At 44.7% G+C, this 17,329-nt stretch overlaps 1 protein-coding gene across 2 annotated transcripts in view; it reads left to right on the forward strand.

Moving 5' to 3' along the window:
- Nucleotides 1-17,329, forward strand: part of RADX (RPA1 related single stranded DNA binding protein, X-linked) — a 62,875-nt gene that overhangs the window by 28,123 nt on the left and 17,423 nt on the right. For both annotated transcript variants that reach the window (XM_067471689.1, XM_067471691.1), the window contains exons 6-11: nucleotides 1,248-1,370; nucleotides 3,883-3,990; nucleotides 5,524-5,691; nucleotides 7,700-7,863; nucleotides 12,852-13,030; nucleotides 15,300-15,368. In XM_067471689.1, the coding sequence (XP_067327790.1) occupies nucleotides 1,248-1,370; nucleotides 3,883-3,990; nucleotides 5,524-5,691; nucleotides 7,700-7,863; nucleotides 12,852-13,030; nucleotides 15,300-15,368 (811 nt within the window). The remainder of the gene's footprint in view (nucleotides 1-1,247; nucleotides 1,371-3,882; nucleotides 3,991-5,523; nucleotides 5,692-7,699; nucleotides 7,864-12,851; nucleotides 13,031-15,299; nucleotides 15,369-17,329) is intronic.

Below are 17,329 nucleotides of genomic sequence, written 5' to 3' on the forward strand. Positions count from 1 at the left end.
TCTTCTGTGTGCCCAGGGGGGAGTCTCCCATTTGGTATCAGCCATTGATTGAGGTTCTGGGTTTGAGCCTGCCACTTTTGGACTCTCGCTTGCTGAGGTGTTCCAGCGAATGTCTCTGTAGATCTTAGAAAACTATTTCTTGATTTAAGTCGTTGACGTGCTGGATGATATCCAAACAAGGGATGAGCTGGAGATGTCACTGCCTTGGTCCTTTCCCTATTGGCTGCTACTTCCCGGCGGATGTCAGGTGGTGCAATACCGGCTAAGCAGTGTAATTTCTCCCGTGGTGTGGGGCGCAGACACCCCGTGATAATGCGGCATGTCTCATTAAAAGCCACATCCACTGTTTTAGCGTGGTGAGATGTGTTCTACACTGGGCATGCGTACTCAGCAGCAGAGTAGCACAGCGCAAGGGCAGATGTCTTCGCTGTGTCTGGTTGTGATCTCCAGGTTGTGCCAGTCAGCTTCTGTATGATATTGTTTCTAGTGCCCACTTTTTGCTTGATGTTCAGGCAATGCTTCTTGTAGGCCAGAGCACGGTCCAGAGTGACTCCCAGGTATTTGGGTGAGCTGCAGTACTCCAGTGGGATTCCTCAGAGCTCAGGATGTTTAGGACTGTTCTTGTCTGTTCTTGAGATGAAAGGCACATGTCTGTGTTTTAGATGGATTAGGGATCAGCTGGTTTCCCCTGTAATAGGCAGTAAGGGCACCTAGAGCTTCAGAGAGCTTCTATTCAACCATCTCAAAGCTCCCTGCTTGAGCGGTGATGGCACGATCGTCAGCATAGATGAAACTCTCTGTCCCTTCTGGCAGTGGCTGGTCATTTGTGTAGATGTTGAACATGGATGGAGCAAGCACGCTCCCCTGAGGCAGGCCGTTCTTCTGTTTCCGCCGTCTGCTTCTCTGGCCCTGGAACTCAACAAAAAAGCTCCTGTTTTGTAGCAGGTTTCCTATGAGGCGGTTGAGGTGGTTGTCCTTTGTGATATTATACATTTTTCTCAGGAGGAGGCGGTGGTTTACGGTATCATAAGCCGCTGACAGGTCTATGAGGATAGCTCCTGTGATCTGCTGCCTTTCAAAGCCATCTTCTATGGGCTGAGTCAGGTTCAGCACTTGCGATGTGCAGCTTCTGCCTTTCCTGAAGCCAGCTTGCTGTGAGATCAGACAGGGGTGTATTTTTTTCCGTAATTCTATGCAAAATAAGTCTCTCCATGAAGTATTCATCAATATTTCTCTTGTCTTTGCAGAACACGGAGAGGATTTTTGGATGAGTCGCTGTGTGCACGTGATCGATGGGACCTCAGAGCAGCCCTTCGTCCTCGAGTTGTTTGCTACATCTCAGCCAGAGATATTTGAACAAATTCACCCAAGTATTTATTTTCAAACTTACTACTGTCATTGGTTTTTTCTCTACAGGCGTAATTTTAATTTCAGGCATCACAGTAATAATTGCTGCAACTGAAACTCCTTCTGATTTGCTTGCCAACAGTAGAAATGGAGGACTTTGGGGTTTATTTGCTCCTAATTAACAGGCATATCGAGTTGGAGCAAAATAGACAGTTGTGCAATCAATAACTTTGATAGGAGATACAAGATGGGTTTTTTAATTGCATTTTCTAATTGGGATAGAAGAATAAAAATAATCTTAATAGAGTAAAATAATAATAATAATAATAATAGAGTAAAATAATGTAAATGTAATAATGAACATAAATAGAGAAAATAAGAAATGTAATAATAATAGAGTAAAATAATAATTGTCATAATAATAAAATAATAAATGTGATAATAATAAATAGAGAAGAAAATAAATGTTGCAATAATAATAATAAATAGAGTAAAATGATAAATGTCATAAAAGTAATCATAATAGAGTAAAATAGAGTAAAATAATAAAGAAAAATAATGTAAATGTAAAATAGAGTAAAATAATGTAAACGTAATAATAAAAATAGAGGAAATAATAAATGTCATAATAATAGAGTAAAATAATAAATTTGATAATAATAGAGTAAAATAATAAATGCCATAATGATAAAATAATAATAAACAGAGAAAATAAATGTTGCAATAATAATAATAATAAATAGAGTAAAATTATAAATGTAATAAAAGTAATAATAATAGTGTAAAATAATGTAAACCTAAAAATCAAAATAAATAGAGTAAAATAATAAATGTCATAATAAAATAAATGTAATAATAATAAATAGAGAAAATAAATGCCATAATGATAAAATAATAATAAACAGAGAAAATAAATGTTGCAATAATAGTAATAATAAATAGAGTAAAATGATAAATGTAATAAAAGTAGTAATAATAGAGTAAAATAATGTAAACGTAATAATAAAAATAAATAGAGGAAATAATAAATGTCATAATAATAGAATAAAATAATAAATGTCATAATAATAGAGTAAAATAATAAATGCGATAATAATAAAATAATAAATGTGATAATAATAAATAGAGAAAAAAATAAATGTTGCAATAATAATAATAGAGTAAAATGATAAATGTGATAATATTAAAATAATAAATGTGATAATAATAAATAGAGGAAAAATAAATGTTGTAATAATAATAATAGAATAAAATGATAAATATAATAAAAGTAATAATAATAGAGTAAAATAATATAAACTTAAAAATCAAAATAAATAGAGAAAATAATAAATGTCATAATAATATAGTAAAATAATAAATATAATAATAATAAAATAATTAATGTCAATAATAAATAGAGAAAAAATAAATGTTGCAATAATAATAATAATAATAATAAATAGAGTAGAATGATAAATGTAATAAAAGTAATAATAATAGAGTAAAATAATGTAAATGTAATAATCAAAATAAATAGAGAAACTAAGAAATGTAATAATAATAAATGTGATAATGATAAAATAATGTCATAATAATAAATAGTGAAAAATAAATGTTGCAATAATAATAATAATAGAGTAAAATGATAAATAATAAAAGTAATAATAGAGTAAAATAATGTAAACGTAACAATCAAAATAAATAGAGAAAATAATAAATGTCACAATAATAGAGTAAAATAATAAATGTCATAATAATAAAATTATAAATGTCATAATAATAAATGGAGAAAAAATAAGTGTTGCAATAATAATAATAAATAGAGTAATATGATAAATGTAATAAAAGTAATAATAATAGTGTAAAATAATGTAAATGTAATAATCACAATAAATAGAGAAAATAATAAATGTCATAATAATAAAATAATAAATGTCATAATAATAAAATAATAAATGTCATAATAATAAATAGAAAAAAAATAAATGTTGCAATAATAATAATAAATAGAGTAAAATGATAAATATAATAAAAGTAATAATAATAGAGTAAAATGATGTAAATGTAATAATAAAAATAAATACAGAAAATAATAAATGTCATAATAATAGAGTAAAATAATAAATGCAATAATAATAAAATAATAAATGTCATAATAATAAATAGAGAAAAAATAAATGTTGCAATAATAATAATAATACAGAGTAAAATGATAAGTGTAATAAAAGTAATCATAATAGAGTAAAATGATGTAAATGTATTAATAAAAAATAAATAGAGAAAATAATAAACGTCATAATAATAGAGTAAAATAATGAATGTGATAAATAAATAAATCAATGTTACAACAACAACAACAACAACAATAATATTAATAGTAATAATATAAAATAATAAATAACTTTGACTCCAGTATAAGTCAAGGGGGGCTTTTTCAGCCTAAAAATGGCTGAAAAACTCGGCTTATTCTCAAGTATATATGGTAAATGTAATAAATGTGTCAACTAATTCTTTTGCTACCAAACAATGATGCCGCCCTCTTTCCACCTCCAGTGACGTACTTGGTATGTACACAGATGCGGGTGATACGAGATACAGCAGAGAATGGCTCCTCGACAGTTTACCTGACAACTAGTAATGAAAGTCAGATATTTATCACAGGTAAGTAATGATTTTAAATGTATAGCTTTACAACTAATCAAACTAAGGAATAACACGCACCTTCATCTTTCCCTGTCGTTTTTTAAGCAATGTCCTGATTACTTTCTCGTTTGCTGTGACATACTATTCTTTTGTGTTAGTAAAATAATAATAATAATAAACATCACACAGTCCTAGACGCTTGGGAAGTGTTAGACTTGTGATTTTGGGATACGAAACCCAGCATAGAGATCTCGTTTGCTGTGACATACTGTGCTTTTGTGTTCATAATAATAATAATAATAATAATAATAATAATAATATACATCACACAGTCCTAGACGCTTGGGAAGGGTTCGACTTGAGATTTTGGGATGTGGCGTGAACGTGGGGGGCGTGGGCGGAGGAAAAAGGAGAGGCAGGAGGTATGGTTGGCATATGGGGATTTAGGGGTGGGGCGGGGTGGGGCGGGGGAGGGTGGGGGCGGGGCGGGGAAGGGTGAGGGTGTGGCGTAAACGTGGGAGGGTGGGGGAGGGTGGGGGCGTGGCGTGAACGTGGGAGGGTGGGGGCAGGGCGGGGAGGGTGGGGGCATGGTGTGAACATGGGAGGGTGGGTGCGGGGTGGGGGAGGGTGGGGGCGTGGCATCAATGTGGGAGGGTGGGAGCTGGGAGGGGGAGGGTGGGGGCGTGGCGTGAATGTGGGGGGCGTGGGCGGAGGAGAAAGAAGGAGAGGCAGACGGTATGGTTGGCGAATGGGCGTTTAGGGGCGGGGCGGGGGAGGGTGGGGCCGTGGCGTGAACGTGGGAGAGTGGGGGCGTGGCATGAACGTGGGGGGCGTGGGCGGGGGAAGAATAAGGAGAGGCAGGAGGTATGGTTGGTGTATGGGCGTTTAGGGGCGGGGGAGGGTGGGGGCGTGGCGTGAACGTGGGGGCATGGGTGGGGGAAGAAGAAGGAGAGGCAGGAGATATGGTTGGCGTATGGGCGTTTAGGGGCGGGGCGGGGGAGGGTGGGGGCGTGGTGTGAACGTGGGGGCATGGGTGGGGGAAGAAGAAGGAGGGTGCGTTGGAAAGAGGGTGTATGGGAGGGTAGGGGCGGGGCGACGGAGGATGGGGGCGTGGCTTGCGCGGAGGGTGCGTTGGCCGGCCGGCCATGTGTGCGCGCCGGGCGACTTGCGGCGGGGCGTCTTTGCGCATGCTCAGTTGGTTTTTGTAATTGTGAGTTTGTTGAAATGTTGTTTGGAATTTTGATTTGCGTTGTGCATACCTTGTGGGTTGAGGTATGTGCACGGCAAATTTGGTGAGTTTTCGTCAGGGGGTTTTTGCGTTTTGCTGTCTCGTTGAACGCCCTTTCCCTTTTTATATATATATAGATTTACTTTTTACTTGTAAGCCGCTCTGAGTCCCCTTCGGGGTGAGAAGGGCGGCATAGAAATGTCGTAAATAAATAAATAACAAATAAATAAAGGGCCGAAGTTTGCCCACTCCTAGTCTAGATATCCATGTGCTTTTATTTCTGGGTCCTTCAAATATTCCTACGGTTTTGCTTTTCCGAACAGGATGGCACAGAGGGCAGCCCTATACCAAAGATCCCAAAGTGAAGAACTTCATCCAATGGATCAAAACGCAGGAGGAAGCTTCTCATATGGAGAGAATGTCCATGGGCGGATATTACCCTTTCCCACCAGTCCCAGACACTTTTTCAAAGTATTGCAAAAATATTCAAGGTATGACGTTTTGGTGTGTACTTTACCAAATATATATATTTATCGTGTCAGGCAACCGAACAGTTGTATTACATTTTTGACAAAACAAACAAACATACAAAAGACACAGAGTTTGCAAGCTTGGTAGTTGATTAAATGTCCTTTGACCAGTATCTGTCCCCTTGGAGTGCCTCTGGTGTTGCTGCAAGAAGGTCCTCCCTTGTGCATGTGGCAGGGCTCAGGGTACATTGCAGCAGGTGGTCAGTGGTTTGCTCTTCTCCACACTCGCATGTCAAGGATTCCACTTTGTGGCTGTTGCAATCCAGAGCAGGGAACGAGGCCCTAAGATAACTATCCACCACACTTGACTGTGAAAAACAATCCTTTTTTATTGAAGAAAAATGGTTACAAAATCAAGGAAAAATGCAAGTCAAAAGCCACAGCAAAATCAGCAAACATGAATTTAAATGGACAAAGCAAAACCCAAAGCCACACTGTAAAATACTGGAACCTGTTAGCAATCCACTAACCGTACTTGATATCCTAGAAATCTTTCAAGACCATGGCCAGGGAAACCGGGAGAACTGCCAAGGTCTTCATCAATCTCAAACGATGCCTGAACTGAGAAAGTCAGCCCGGCGGAAGGCACTTAAAGCCAAAGAATTGGTTCCGTGAACCGCCCCTCTGCTTTGCAGCCAATGTTTGTAATTCTTTAATTCGGGAAGACCTTCGCAAGCTGAGTGATTTACTTCTGTCTTGCCAAATCTGGCCCCTTCTGTTCTCATTAAAGTTACCAGGTGCAGAAGGGAGGGAAAGTTCAAGGTCTCCCTCTGAAACATTCTCATGAACACTGGTACTTTCATTTTCCAAATCTACAGAAGTTCCTTCCTCACTAATTTCAGGAACATTGGCATTTTCCAAACCTACAGCAGATTCTTCCTCACTAATTTCAGGAGCATTGGCATCAAAAGGTACATTTCCACTAGCATCAGTAAATATACTTTCATTAGCATCAGGAGGAACAAACAGAGAATCAGGTTCAAGTTCAAACTCAGGTTGAACCCCAACAGTGGCCCCATTTCTTGAGGTTATCTCTGCATCTCGTGGTGCCAGAGCACGCCTTCCAAGTCTTCTGTATGCCCAGCGGGGGAGTCTCTCATTTGGATTGAGGTTCTGGCTTTGAGCCTTCCACTTTTGGACTCTCGCTTGCTGAGGTGTTCCAGCAAGTGTCTCTGTAGATCTTAGAAAACTATTTCTAGATTTAAGTTGTTGACGTGCTGGCTGATACCCAAAAAGGGATGAGCTGGAGATGTCTCTGCCTTGGTCCTTTCACTATTGGGTGCTCCTTCCCGGCGGATGTCAGGTGGTGCGATAGCGGCTAAGCAGTGTAATTTCTCCAGTGGTTTAGGGCGCAGGCACCCCGTGATAATGCCGCATGTCTCATTAAGAGCCACATCCACTGTTTTAGCGTGGTGAGATGTATGCCTAGTTCCACACTGAGTATGTATGCCTAGTTCCACACTAGGCATACATACTCAGCAGCAGAGTAACATAGCGCAAGGGCAGATGTCTTCACTGTGTCTGGTTGTGATCCCCAGGTTGTGCCAGTCAGCTTTCGTATGATATTGTTTCTAGCGCCCACTTTTTGCTTGATGTTCAGGCAGTGCTTCTTGTAGGTAAGAGCACGGTCCAGAGTGACTCCCAGGTATTTGAGTGCGCTGCAATGCTCCCGTGGGATTCCTACTCAGCAGCAGAGTAGCATAGCGCAAGGGCAGATGTCTTAACTGTGTCTGGTTGTGATCCCCAGGTTGTGCCAGTCAGCTTTCGTATGATATTGTTTCTAGCACCCACTTTGCTGTGATGTTGTGCAAATGAGAGCGCCTCACATCTTATGTGTGCTAGTTTTAAAAACAATCAGCGAAGAGTTAAGTTCTTGGCCCGAACTGCCTTACAAACCCCATATTCATACTTTTTTTTTTGGTGGTATTGTTTCTTTAAAACTAAGTATCACGGGAATTGCTCTTTGCAGTTGAATCCATTTTGACAACAATCAGCGAAATGGAGAAGGAGATTGAAAGCCTGCACTACAGGGAGCACAAGCGCCTTGCTTTTCAGGGGATCATTAGCGCCGTGAGATACGTCAGCTGCAGCGAGGCATCATCTCGAGAGGCCTCCGGAGTGGAGCCAGGGCAGGTATGGTGCTTGAGAATTAATAGTCGAGCACTTAGGATGCCATCCGCATAATTGCAATTGAGATCGTACGCATTTGAATCCAGCCATTGTCTCTTGATTAACAATTTGTTGTTCTTACCTTGAGAGCTTGAAAGTCATGGCTTGGGTTTATAAAGTTGTAATGACTTTTTAAAAGTTATTAATGCTGTTCAAAGAGTGTTTGGCCTGACGTATTTAGAACTTCATACACTGAGTGGGATCAAACCATGGGAATAAGCTATAGATCAATCCCTAGGTAATTTTCAACGGTAAGCAAACAGTATTTTGGTGCCCCCCCCCAACCAATCATTGATATATATTTTCTGTTTGTCGTGGGAGTTCTGTGTGCCATATTTGGTTCAATTCCATCATTGGTGGAGTTCAGAATGCTCTTTGATTGGAGGTGAACTATACATCCCAATAACTACACTTGCCGCACTTGCTCCCTTGGGTCCAGAGGCGTGCCTGAAGACCCCAGCGTGCGCACCAAAAGTCACCTCTTCTCCCGACTTTCTCCTCAGCCATTGGGACCAAGAGAGAGAGAGAGAGAGAGAGAGAGAGAGAGAGAGAGGTGGAGATGCCCACCTTTCCTGAAGGTAGGCGCAAAAACAAAGGAGGGAGCGGAGGTGGGAGATACCTCCAGCCGGAGGGGCTCTCTCTCTCTCTCTCTCTCTCTTGGTCCCAATGGCTGAAGAGAAAGTCAGGAGAAGAAGTGACTTTTGGTGTTCACGCTGGGTCTTCAGGCACGTCTCCGAACCCGAAGCGGGCCAGCCGCGGCGGCTCTGCCCCTTGGCCCACCCGTGGATTGGGGAGAGGAGAGGAGGCGGGTGGAGCGCCAGGGTATCCAGAAAGGGAGCCGGTCATGGGGAAGGGATTGAACGTGGGGACAATTGAGCACCGGCTCTGCTTGCGCACCCAGTGGCCGGGTGGAGCAGGAACGAGAGGGGCGAGGCGAGGCTCAAGGGCCCGGCCCCTTTGGGAAGAGGATCGCCCGGCAGTGAGGCAAGAAAGCCGAGGCTCCCCCTGGACTGCGAGGGCTGTTGTGAGCGAAGGGGGCGCTCCTCAAGTGGCGGTCGAAGGGCATTTACAGAGGCGCCTCTGCACCCCTGGCAAAAAAAAGTGCTCTGCGACCGCTTACTTCGCGTAATGGACGAGCCGCCCCTGGCTTTGATTGTGCTTTTCCTGCATGGCAGAAGGGGATTGGACTGGATGACCCAAGAGAGAGAGAGAGAGAGAGAGAGAGGTGGAGATGCCCACCTTTCCTGAAGGTAGGCGCAAAAACAAAGGAGGGAGCGGAGGTGGGAGATACCTCCAGCCAGAGGGGCTCTCTCTCTCTCTCTCTCTCTCTTGGTCCCAATGGCTGAAGAGAAAGTTAGGAGAAGAGGCGACTTTTGGTGCGCATGCTGGGGTCTTCAGACACGCCTCCGGACCCCAAGCGGGCCAGGCGCGACGGCTCCGCCCCTTGGCCCACCCGCGGATTGGGGAGAGGAGAGGAGGCGGGTGGAGTGCCCGGGGATCGGGAAACGGAGCCGGTCATGGGGAAGGGATCGAACACGGAGAACGATTGAGCGCCGGCTCTGCTCGCGCACCCGGTGGCCGGGTGGAGCAGGAACGAGAGGGGCTAGGCGAGGCTCAACGGCCCGGCCCCTTTGGGAAGAGGATCGCCCGGCAGCGAGGCAAGGAAGCCGAGGCTCCCCCCGGACTGCTAGGGCTGTTGTGAGCTGAGGGGCCGCTCCTCAAGTGGCGGCCGAGGGGCATTTACAGAGACGCTTCTGCACCCCTGGCAAACAAAAGTGTTCTGCGACCGCTTACTCTGCATAATGGACGAGCCGCCCCTGATCAATCCCGACAAGACAGAGGTCCTCCAGGTCAATCGTAGGCCGGATTGAGGTATAGGGTGGCAACCGGGATTGTGGCACAGCTGGCTGAGTGTCAGCTGCATTAAGATCACTCTGACCAAAAGGTCATGAGTTCGAAGCCAGCCCAGGTTGGAGTGGGTTTCCAACCTATTGTGTGTAGCCTGTTGTCGACCTTGGTAACCCGAAAGACAGTTGCATCTGTCAAGTAGGAAAATAAGGTACCACCTTAAACTGTGGGGAGGCTAAATTAACTGATTTATGAGGCCATAAAGAAGACTCCCCTTGAAGGAGCTGGGGGTGGTGACGGCCGACAGGGAGCTCTGGCGGGGGCTGGTCCATGAGGTCACGAAGAGTCGGAGACGACTGAACGAATGAACAACAACAAAGAAGACTCCAGCAAAGCATTCCAGCGGGGAAGCATGCGGGGAATGCGGAAGTACTTCATCAGCGTCGCAGATGGACGAGGAAAGCGACAGTTCCCCTGGCGGCCAGAAAAAGTTAAATAGCCTCTGTGTATGTCTGTATATGTTTGTTTGTCAAAAATTGGCATTGAATGTTTGCCATATATGTGTACACTGTAATCCGCCCTCAGTCCCCTGCGGGGTGAGAAGGATGGAATATAGATAGATAGATAGATAGATAGATGTAAACCTGTGCTTGACGGGGTTGCACTCCCCCTGAAATCGCAGGTCCGCAGCTTTGGTGTCCTCCTAGATTCTGTGCTGTTTGAAGCTCAGGCGTCGGCGGTAGCTGGGAGGACCTTCGCACAATTTAAGCTCATACGCCAGCTGTTCTTCCTCATGTTCAGATGGAATCTCCTTTCTTGTAGTTCGAAGCCATTGTTTCGCGTCCTAGTCTCCAGGGAAGCAGAAAATAGGCTTGCTCCCTCCTCCTCCCTGTGGCTTCCTCTCACACATTTATACAAGGCTATCATATCTCCTCTCAGCCTTCTCTTCTGAAGGATAAACATGCCCAGCTCCTTAAGCCGCTCCTCATAGGGCTTGTTCTCCAGACCCTTATTTATTTATTTATTTATTTCGGGTACTTTTACCCCGCCCTTCTCTACCCCCGAGGGGGGACTCAGGGCGGCTTACAAAAAGGCACAATTCGATGCCTATACAAATTACACATAATGTACAAAAACCATAGTTAAAACAGTTATCACAGTTAAAACAATCAATATATAACACATCATATAAAAACTATTCACATGCTCAGCGTTCGTCTTTAAGAGTTCCATAATCCATTCCATTAGTCAATTCCTGTCCCTTGTCAAAGTCTTTTCTTTATCTGCCCGATTGTCCGAATGCCTGGTCCCAAATCCATGTCTTCAGTTTTTTCCTAAAGGAAAGGAGTGATGTCGTCGATCTAATCTCCCCGGGGAGCGAATTCCACAAGTGAGGGGCCACCACCGAGTAGGCCCTGCTCCTCATCCCCGCCAATCTCACTTGTGACAGAGGCAGGGTCGAGAGCAGGGCCTCCCCAGATGATCTCAGACTCCGAGGTGGGACATAAAGGGAGGTCCGTTCGGACAGATACACTGGGCCGGAGCCGTATAGGGTTTTGTAGGTCAAAACCAGCACTTTGATTTGTGCTCGGAATTGGATCGGCAGCTTGTGGAGCTGACACAACAGGGGGGTGGTATGCTCCCTGTATGACGCTCCGGTGAGCAATCTGGCTGCCGCCCGCTGGACTAATTGAAGTTTCTCAACAGTCTTCAAGGGCAACCCCACGTAGAGTGCGTTGCAGTAGTCTATTCGGGATGTAACAAGAGCATGGACCACCGTGGGCAGATCTGACTTCCCAAGGTACGGGCGCAACTGGCGCACAAGTTTTAATTGTGCAAAAGCTCTTCCGGCCACCACCAAGACCTGGGTTTCCAGGCTCAGCGATGAGTCCAGGATCACTCCCAAGCTGCGAACCTGCATTGTCTTCAGGGGGAGTGTGACCCCGTCCAGCACAGGCTGTATCCCTATGCCCTGTTCAATGGCCTTACCAGTAGGACCTCTGTCTTGTCTGGATTCAGTTTCAATTTGTTAGCCCTCATCCAGTCAGACACAGCGGCCAAGCAGCAATTCAAGGTCTGGACAGCCTCCTTGGTGACAGGTGAGAAGGAGTGACAGATCTGGACATCATCTGCGTAGAGATAACATCTCATTCCGAAACTGCGAATGATCTCCCCCAGCGGCTTCATGTAGATGTTAAATAACATCGGGGACAGAATCGAACCCTGTGGGACTCCACACGACAACGGTTGTGGGGCCGAACAGGTGTCACCCAGTAACACCTTCTGGGATTGTCCCTCAAGGAAGGATCGGAGCCATTGCAGAGCAGTACCCCCAAGTCCCATGTCCATGAGGCACCCCAGAAGGATACCCTGATTGACAGTATCGAAGGCCGTTGAGAGGTCCAGCAGAACTAACAGGGACACACTTCTCCCCCTGTCCAGCTCCCGGCGAAGATCATCTACCAAGGCGACCAAGGCTGTCTCAGTTCCATGTCCCGGCCTAAAGCCAGACTGTGCCGGGTCTAGATAGTCCGTGTCTACCAGAAAATGACCCTTGATCATTTTAGTCACCCTCCGTCACAGCAAACGAGATCTATATGCTGGATTTCGTTTCACAAAATCACTAGTCGAACACTTCCCAAGCGTCTAGGACTGTGTGATGTATTTTCGAATGATGATGATGATGATTATTATTATTAGATACACAACAAGATTAGTATTTATTTATTTATTTATTTACTGTCCTTGTATACCGCCGTTTCTCAGCCTAATTGGCGACTCAACGCGGTTTACAACAAAATATACAGTGCACAGTATACAATTAAAACCATAAAAAACATAATACACAATATTACACAAAATCACAATCCAATACATCTCCTAACTAAAATCGTGGTCCAATTGCATCATCCATATTACCAATCCGTAAGTACACAGGAAACAAGATTACTATGCTGGCTTTTGTATCTGATCACACATTGGACAATATATTATTATTATTATTATTATTATTATTATTATTATTATTATTATTATGTACTTTCTCGACGCCATGTTGTTTTAATGCGCCTCTGTCATATTTCCCTATATTCATATTCCTACAGAGCATTGAGACGTCATCTTCACAGACCTCTGTGACAGACAGTGACCACGTGAAGGAAGGAAGTACGAGGCATCGTCAAACTGGGAAAAGCACCTCTGCGCAGAGCTCTTCGTGTGTGCAGCAGCAGGAACACGTGGAAACCAGGAGGCAGCAGGCCAAGAGAAAGATGGCAGCTGTGGAGTAAGTGGTTTCTCAAGGCACGCTCATCTTTCTCCCTGCTTGGGTTGGCGTTTGAAGTCATGGTCCTGCCCTTGTTGACTCTTTTCAGAGCAAAATTACATATTCCCAAGATTACGTATTCCCAAGAAGATGTGGGCTGTCATTCCCATTGGCAATTAAAGGCTTGGCCCCTATTATCCACACTGATGTCCTTGTCCTTAGCAAAACTATAAGTTACTATCTCTAATTTGGGGGGGGGGGGGTCATGTTTGACTTCAGGTGACTTCTTAGTTTTTACTAGCCGTCCCCTGCCAGGCGTTGCTGTGGCCCAGTCTGGTGATCTGGAAAATGAAGTAATGAGAAAGTGTTGGTTTCTAATCTATGTCATGTCTTTCTGATTGCGGGTCAACAGTATTTCTTGTTGTTTCTTTGTCAGTGTGGATGTGGAGAGTGTCTGGTTTGCCTACTCTGGGAGAACTGTGTGCAAAGTTTGGTTCAATTCCATTCTTGGTGGAGTTCGGAACGCTCTTTTATTGTAGGTGAACTATTTATTTATCGTGTCATCCGCAACCAGAACATTGTATTACATTTCTAACAGAACAAAACAAACAGATAAAAAAACCACAAAGTTTGCAAAATGGTAGTTGCTTCAATGTCCTTTGACCAGTCTCTGTCCCCTTGGAGTGCCTCTGGTGTTGCCGCAAGAAGGTCCTCCCTGGTGCATCATGTGGCAGGGCTCAGGGTGCATTGCAGCAGGTGGTCAGTGGTTTGCTCTTCTACGCACTCGCATGTCGTGGATTCCACTTTGTGGCCCATTTCTTGAGGTTGGCTCTGCATCTCGTGGTGCCAGAGCACAGTCTGTTCAGTGTCTTCCACGTCGCCCCGTCTTCTGTGTGCCCAGCAGGGAGTCTTTCCTTTGGTATCAGCCATTGATTGAGGTTCTGGGTTTGAGCCTGCCACTTTTGGACTCTCGCTTGCTGGGGTGTTCCAGCGAGTGTCTCTGTAGATCTAAGAAAACTATTTCTTGATTTAAGTCATTGACGTGCTGGCTGATACCCAAACAGGGGATGAGCTGGAGATGTCTCTGCCTTGGTCCTTTCACTATTGGCTGCCACTTCCCGGCAGATGTCAGGTGGTGCAATACCAGCTAAGCAGTGTAATTTCTCCAGTGGTGTAGGGCGCAGGCACTCCATGTCTCATTCAGAGCCACATCCACTGTTTTAGTGTGGTGAAATGTGTTCCACACTGGGCATGCATACTCAGCAGCAGAGTAGCACAGCGCAAGGGCAGATGTCTTCACTGTGTCTAGTTGTGATCCCCAGGTTGTGCCAGTCAGCTTCCGTATGATATTGTTTCTAGCGCCCACTTTTTGCTTGATGTTCAGGCAATTCTTCTTGTAGGTCAGAGCGCGGTCCAGAGTGACTCCCAGGTATTTGGGTGTGTTGCAATGCTCCAGTGGGATTCCTTCCCAGGTAATAATCCTCAGAGCTTGGGATGCTTCTCTGTTCTTGAGATGAAAAGCACATGTCTGTGTTTTAGATGGATTAGGGATCAGCTGGTTTTCCCTGTAATAGGCAGGAAGAGCACCTAGAGCTTCGGAGAGCTTCTGTTCTACCATCTCAAAGCTCCCTGCTTGAGCAGTGATGGCACAATCGTCAGCATAGATGAAGCTCTCTGTCCCTTCTGGCAATGGCTGGTCCTTTGTGTAGATGTTGAGCATGGATGGAGCAAGCACGCTCCCCTGAGGCAGGCCGTTCCTCTGTTTCCGCCATCTGCTTCTCTGGTGCTGGAACTCAACCAAAAAGCTCCTGTTTTGTAGCAGGTTTCCTATGAGGCGGGTGAGGTGGGAATCCTTTGTGATACTATACATTTTTCTCAGGAGGCAGCAGTGGTTCACAGTCTCATAGGCTTCTGACAGGTTCCTGGGATGTGCTACCTTTCAAAGCCATCTCCTATGTGCTGAGTCAGGTTCAGCACTTGCGATGTGCAGCTTTTGCCTTTCCTGAAGCCAGCTTGCTGTGGAATCAGACACGGGTCTATTTTTTTCCGTAATTCTATGCAAAATAAGTCTCTCCAGAACTTTGTAAGGATGGTGAACTATAAATCCCAGCAACTACAACTCCCAAGTGACAAAATCATGATGGTCACTCCTTGTGTAGGGGGATGTTTTGTTGCCAAATTTGATGATGTGATTTCGTTCATTGGTTCTTTTGTTTTTAAGGTACTCATTACGCACAGAGCAGTGCCTACTAAATAAAGTTAGTTAAATGTGCTTATTCCTCTTTTTAAGGACAAGAGAGCCTTCTCCCGCACCTTCGCCGCGTCCTTGTTGCACAAGATCAGGAGCCAAGAAAATCATGTAAGTGCAAAGTGCTCAACTTCTCAATTTCACGACTGTGGTCCCCCCGCCCCTTCTTCTTCATAGTAAGTGCTAAAGTGCAAGGCAAAGTGCACTCGAAAGAAGAGTTGATGAGGAGTTTGTCTTCTCTTGGTAAATGGCTTTTGGTGTTCCCTCCCACTCATTAGCAAGGAAACCTGCTCTCTTTCATTTTCCAGCTTTCAATGCATTGACTTAAAATCAAAGGCATCTCCTTGCTTTACATGTAAATCCTGTTTGCAACAAGAACATTTGTGTCCTGCCATTTTTTTGTGGGGATCAATGAAGGAAAGATAGCAGAATCCTCAACATGTTTTATTAATAGTCGCCGTACCCAAAGCAGTTCTTCGTTTCAGCCCACACGTTGTAGCATTAATATGCAAATTAGCACATCTGTTGGGATTGTATTTTTATAGACACGATTGGAGAGGAACTGAAGCTTTTGATTAGTTGAGATTCAAAAGATTCACGTCCTAATCTTTGTTTGAAGATCTTTGTGCATAAACACCGGCGAGGACAGCGAAAGAACTCTTGTCTGATTGAGGCAAGTGTGAATGTTGCAACTGGCCATCTTGAGTATTTATTTATTTATATTTATTTATTTATTATGCAAACGTATATCCTTTTCATGAGAGATTTAAAATTGTCCGTGTGGATAAATTCCTTCAGCGGCAACTCTGCCTCTCTTCTTCAAACTGTCTGACTGTGCACCTGCATAACTCAAGCCTGAACAAAAACGTAACAGTATCCAAAAGTCCCAGGCTCAGCCAGCTCCCTGGGCATTTCCCGACCAATCAGGTTCATGCATCTTATTTTACAGTTGACAGACATTCCCTGATTCCTTGCATGCTCCAACGTATTCTTGATTTTATTTATTTATGTATTTATTATTCGAACGTATATGCGGCCACTCCCCTGGGGCTTGGAGCGGCTGACAAGAACAGGCTAAAATCTAACAATTTAAAAACAATTTAAAACAGCAAGATCAAAGATCAAAGGCCTGTCGAAACAGGTATGTCTTCCATGCCCTGCGGAAAGCTGATAAGTCCCGCAAGGCTCAGACTTCAGGTGGCAGAGTATTCCAGAGCGATGGTGCCACTGCTGTGAAGGTTCTGCGTCTGGTTGCTGTTAGACACAAGGTCTTGAAACTGGGGACTTCCAACAGATCTTGTCCTCAGAACGGAGGGATCTCTGGGGTTGGGAGGGGGTGAGGCGGTCCCTCAGGTACATCGGCCCCAAACCATGCAAGACCTTCAAGGTGAGTCCCATCCCTTTGGAAGTGATCCGGTGCTCAATGGGTAACCAATGCAGCTGCAGTCAGATTGGAGTGATGTGGCGTCTCATCGGGATTCCCACCTGAATTTTGTACCAACTTGGGCTTCCAGATCACCGACAGAGGAAGGCCAATGTAGAAGGCGTTACAGTAGTCCAGTCTTGAGATGACCATGGCCTGGACCACCGTAGCCAGGTCATCCCTGGACAGGGAGGGGGCCAGCCGTCTAGCCTGCCGCAGGTGAAAGAAAGAAGGCGGTTCTGCTCACGGCGGAGAGAGACCTGGGCCTCCATCCTCAGCAGAGGGTCCAAAAGGACTCCCAGACTCTTGACCAATGAGGATGGGCATAGCACCTCACCATCCAGGGTAGGCAGCTGGATGTCCCCACTGCCCGGTTGACCCAGCCATAGGATCTCCGTCTTTGCTGGGTTCACCCTCAACCTGCTGGCACGCAGCCATCCAGTCACGGCCTCAATGAGGCACTGATGGAAGGAATCAGGGACAGAGTCCGGTCAGCCTTCCATCCTCAGCACCAGCTGAGTGTCATCCGCGTACTGGTCACACTCCAGTCCACACTCCAGTGGTCGCATAGAGATGTTAAACAAGAGAGGGGAGAGAATGGCCCCCTGAGGAGGAACCCCACAAGAGAGAGAGAGGGGACCTCTCAGAG

This window comes from Anolis sagrei, chromosome 10 (genome assembly GCF_037176765.1).
Source record: "Anolis sagrei isolate rAnoSag1 chromosome 10, rAnoSag1.mat, whole genome shotgun sequence".
NCBI classification, from domain to species: Eukaryota; Metazoa; Chordata; class Lepidosauria; order Squamata; family Dactyloidae; genus Anolis; species Anolis sagrei.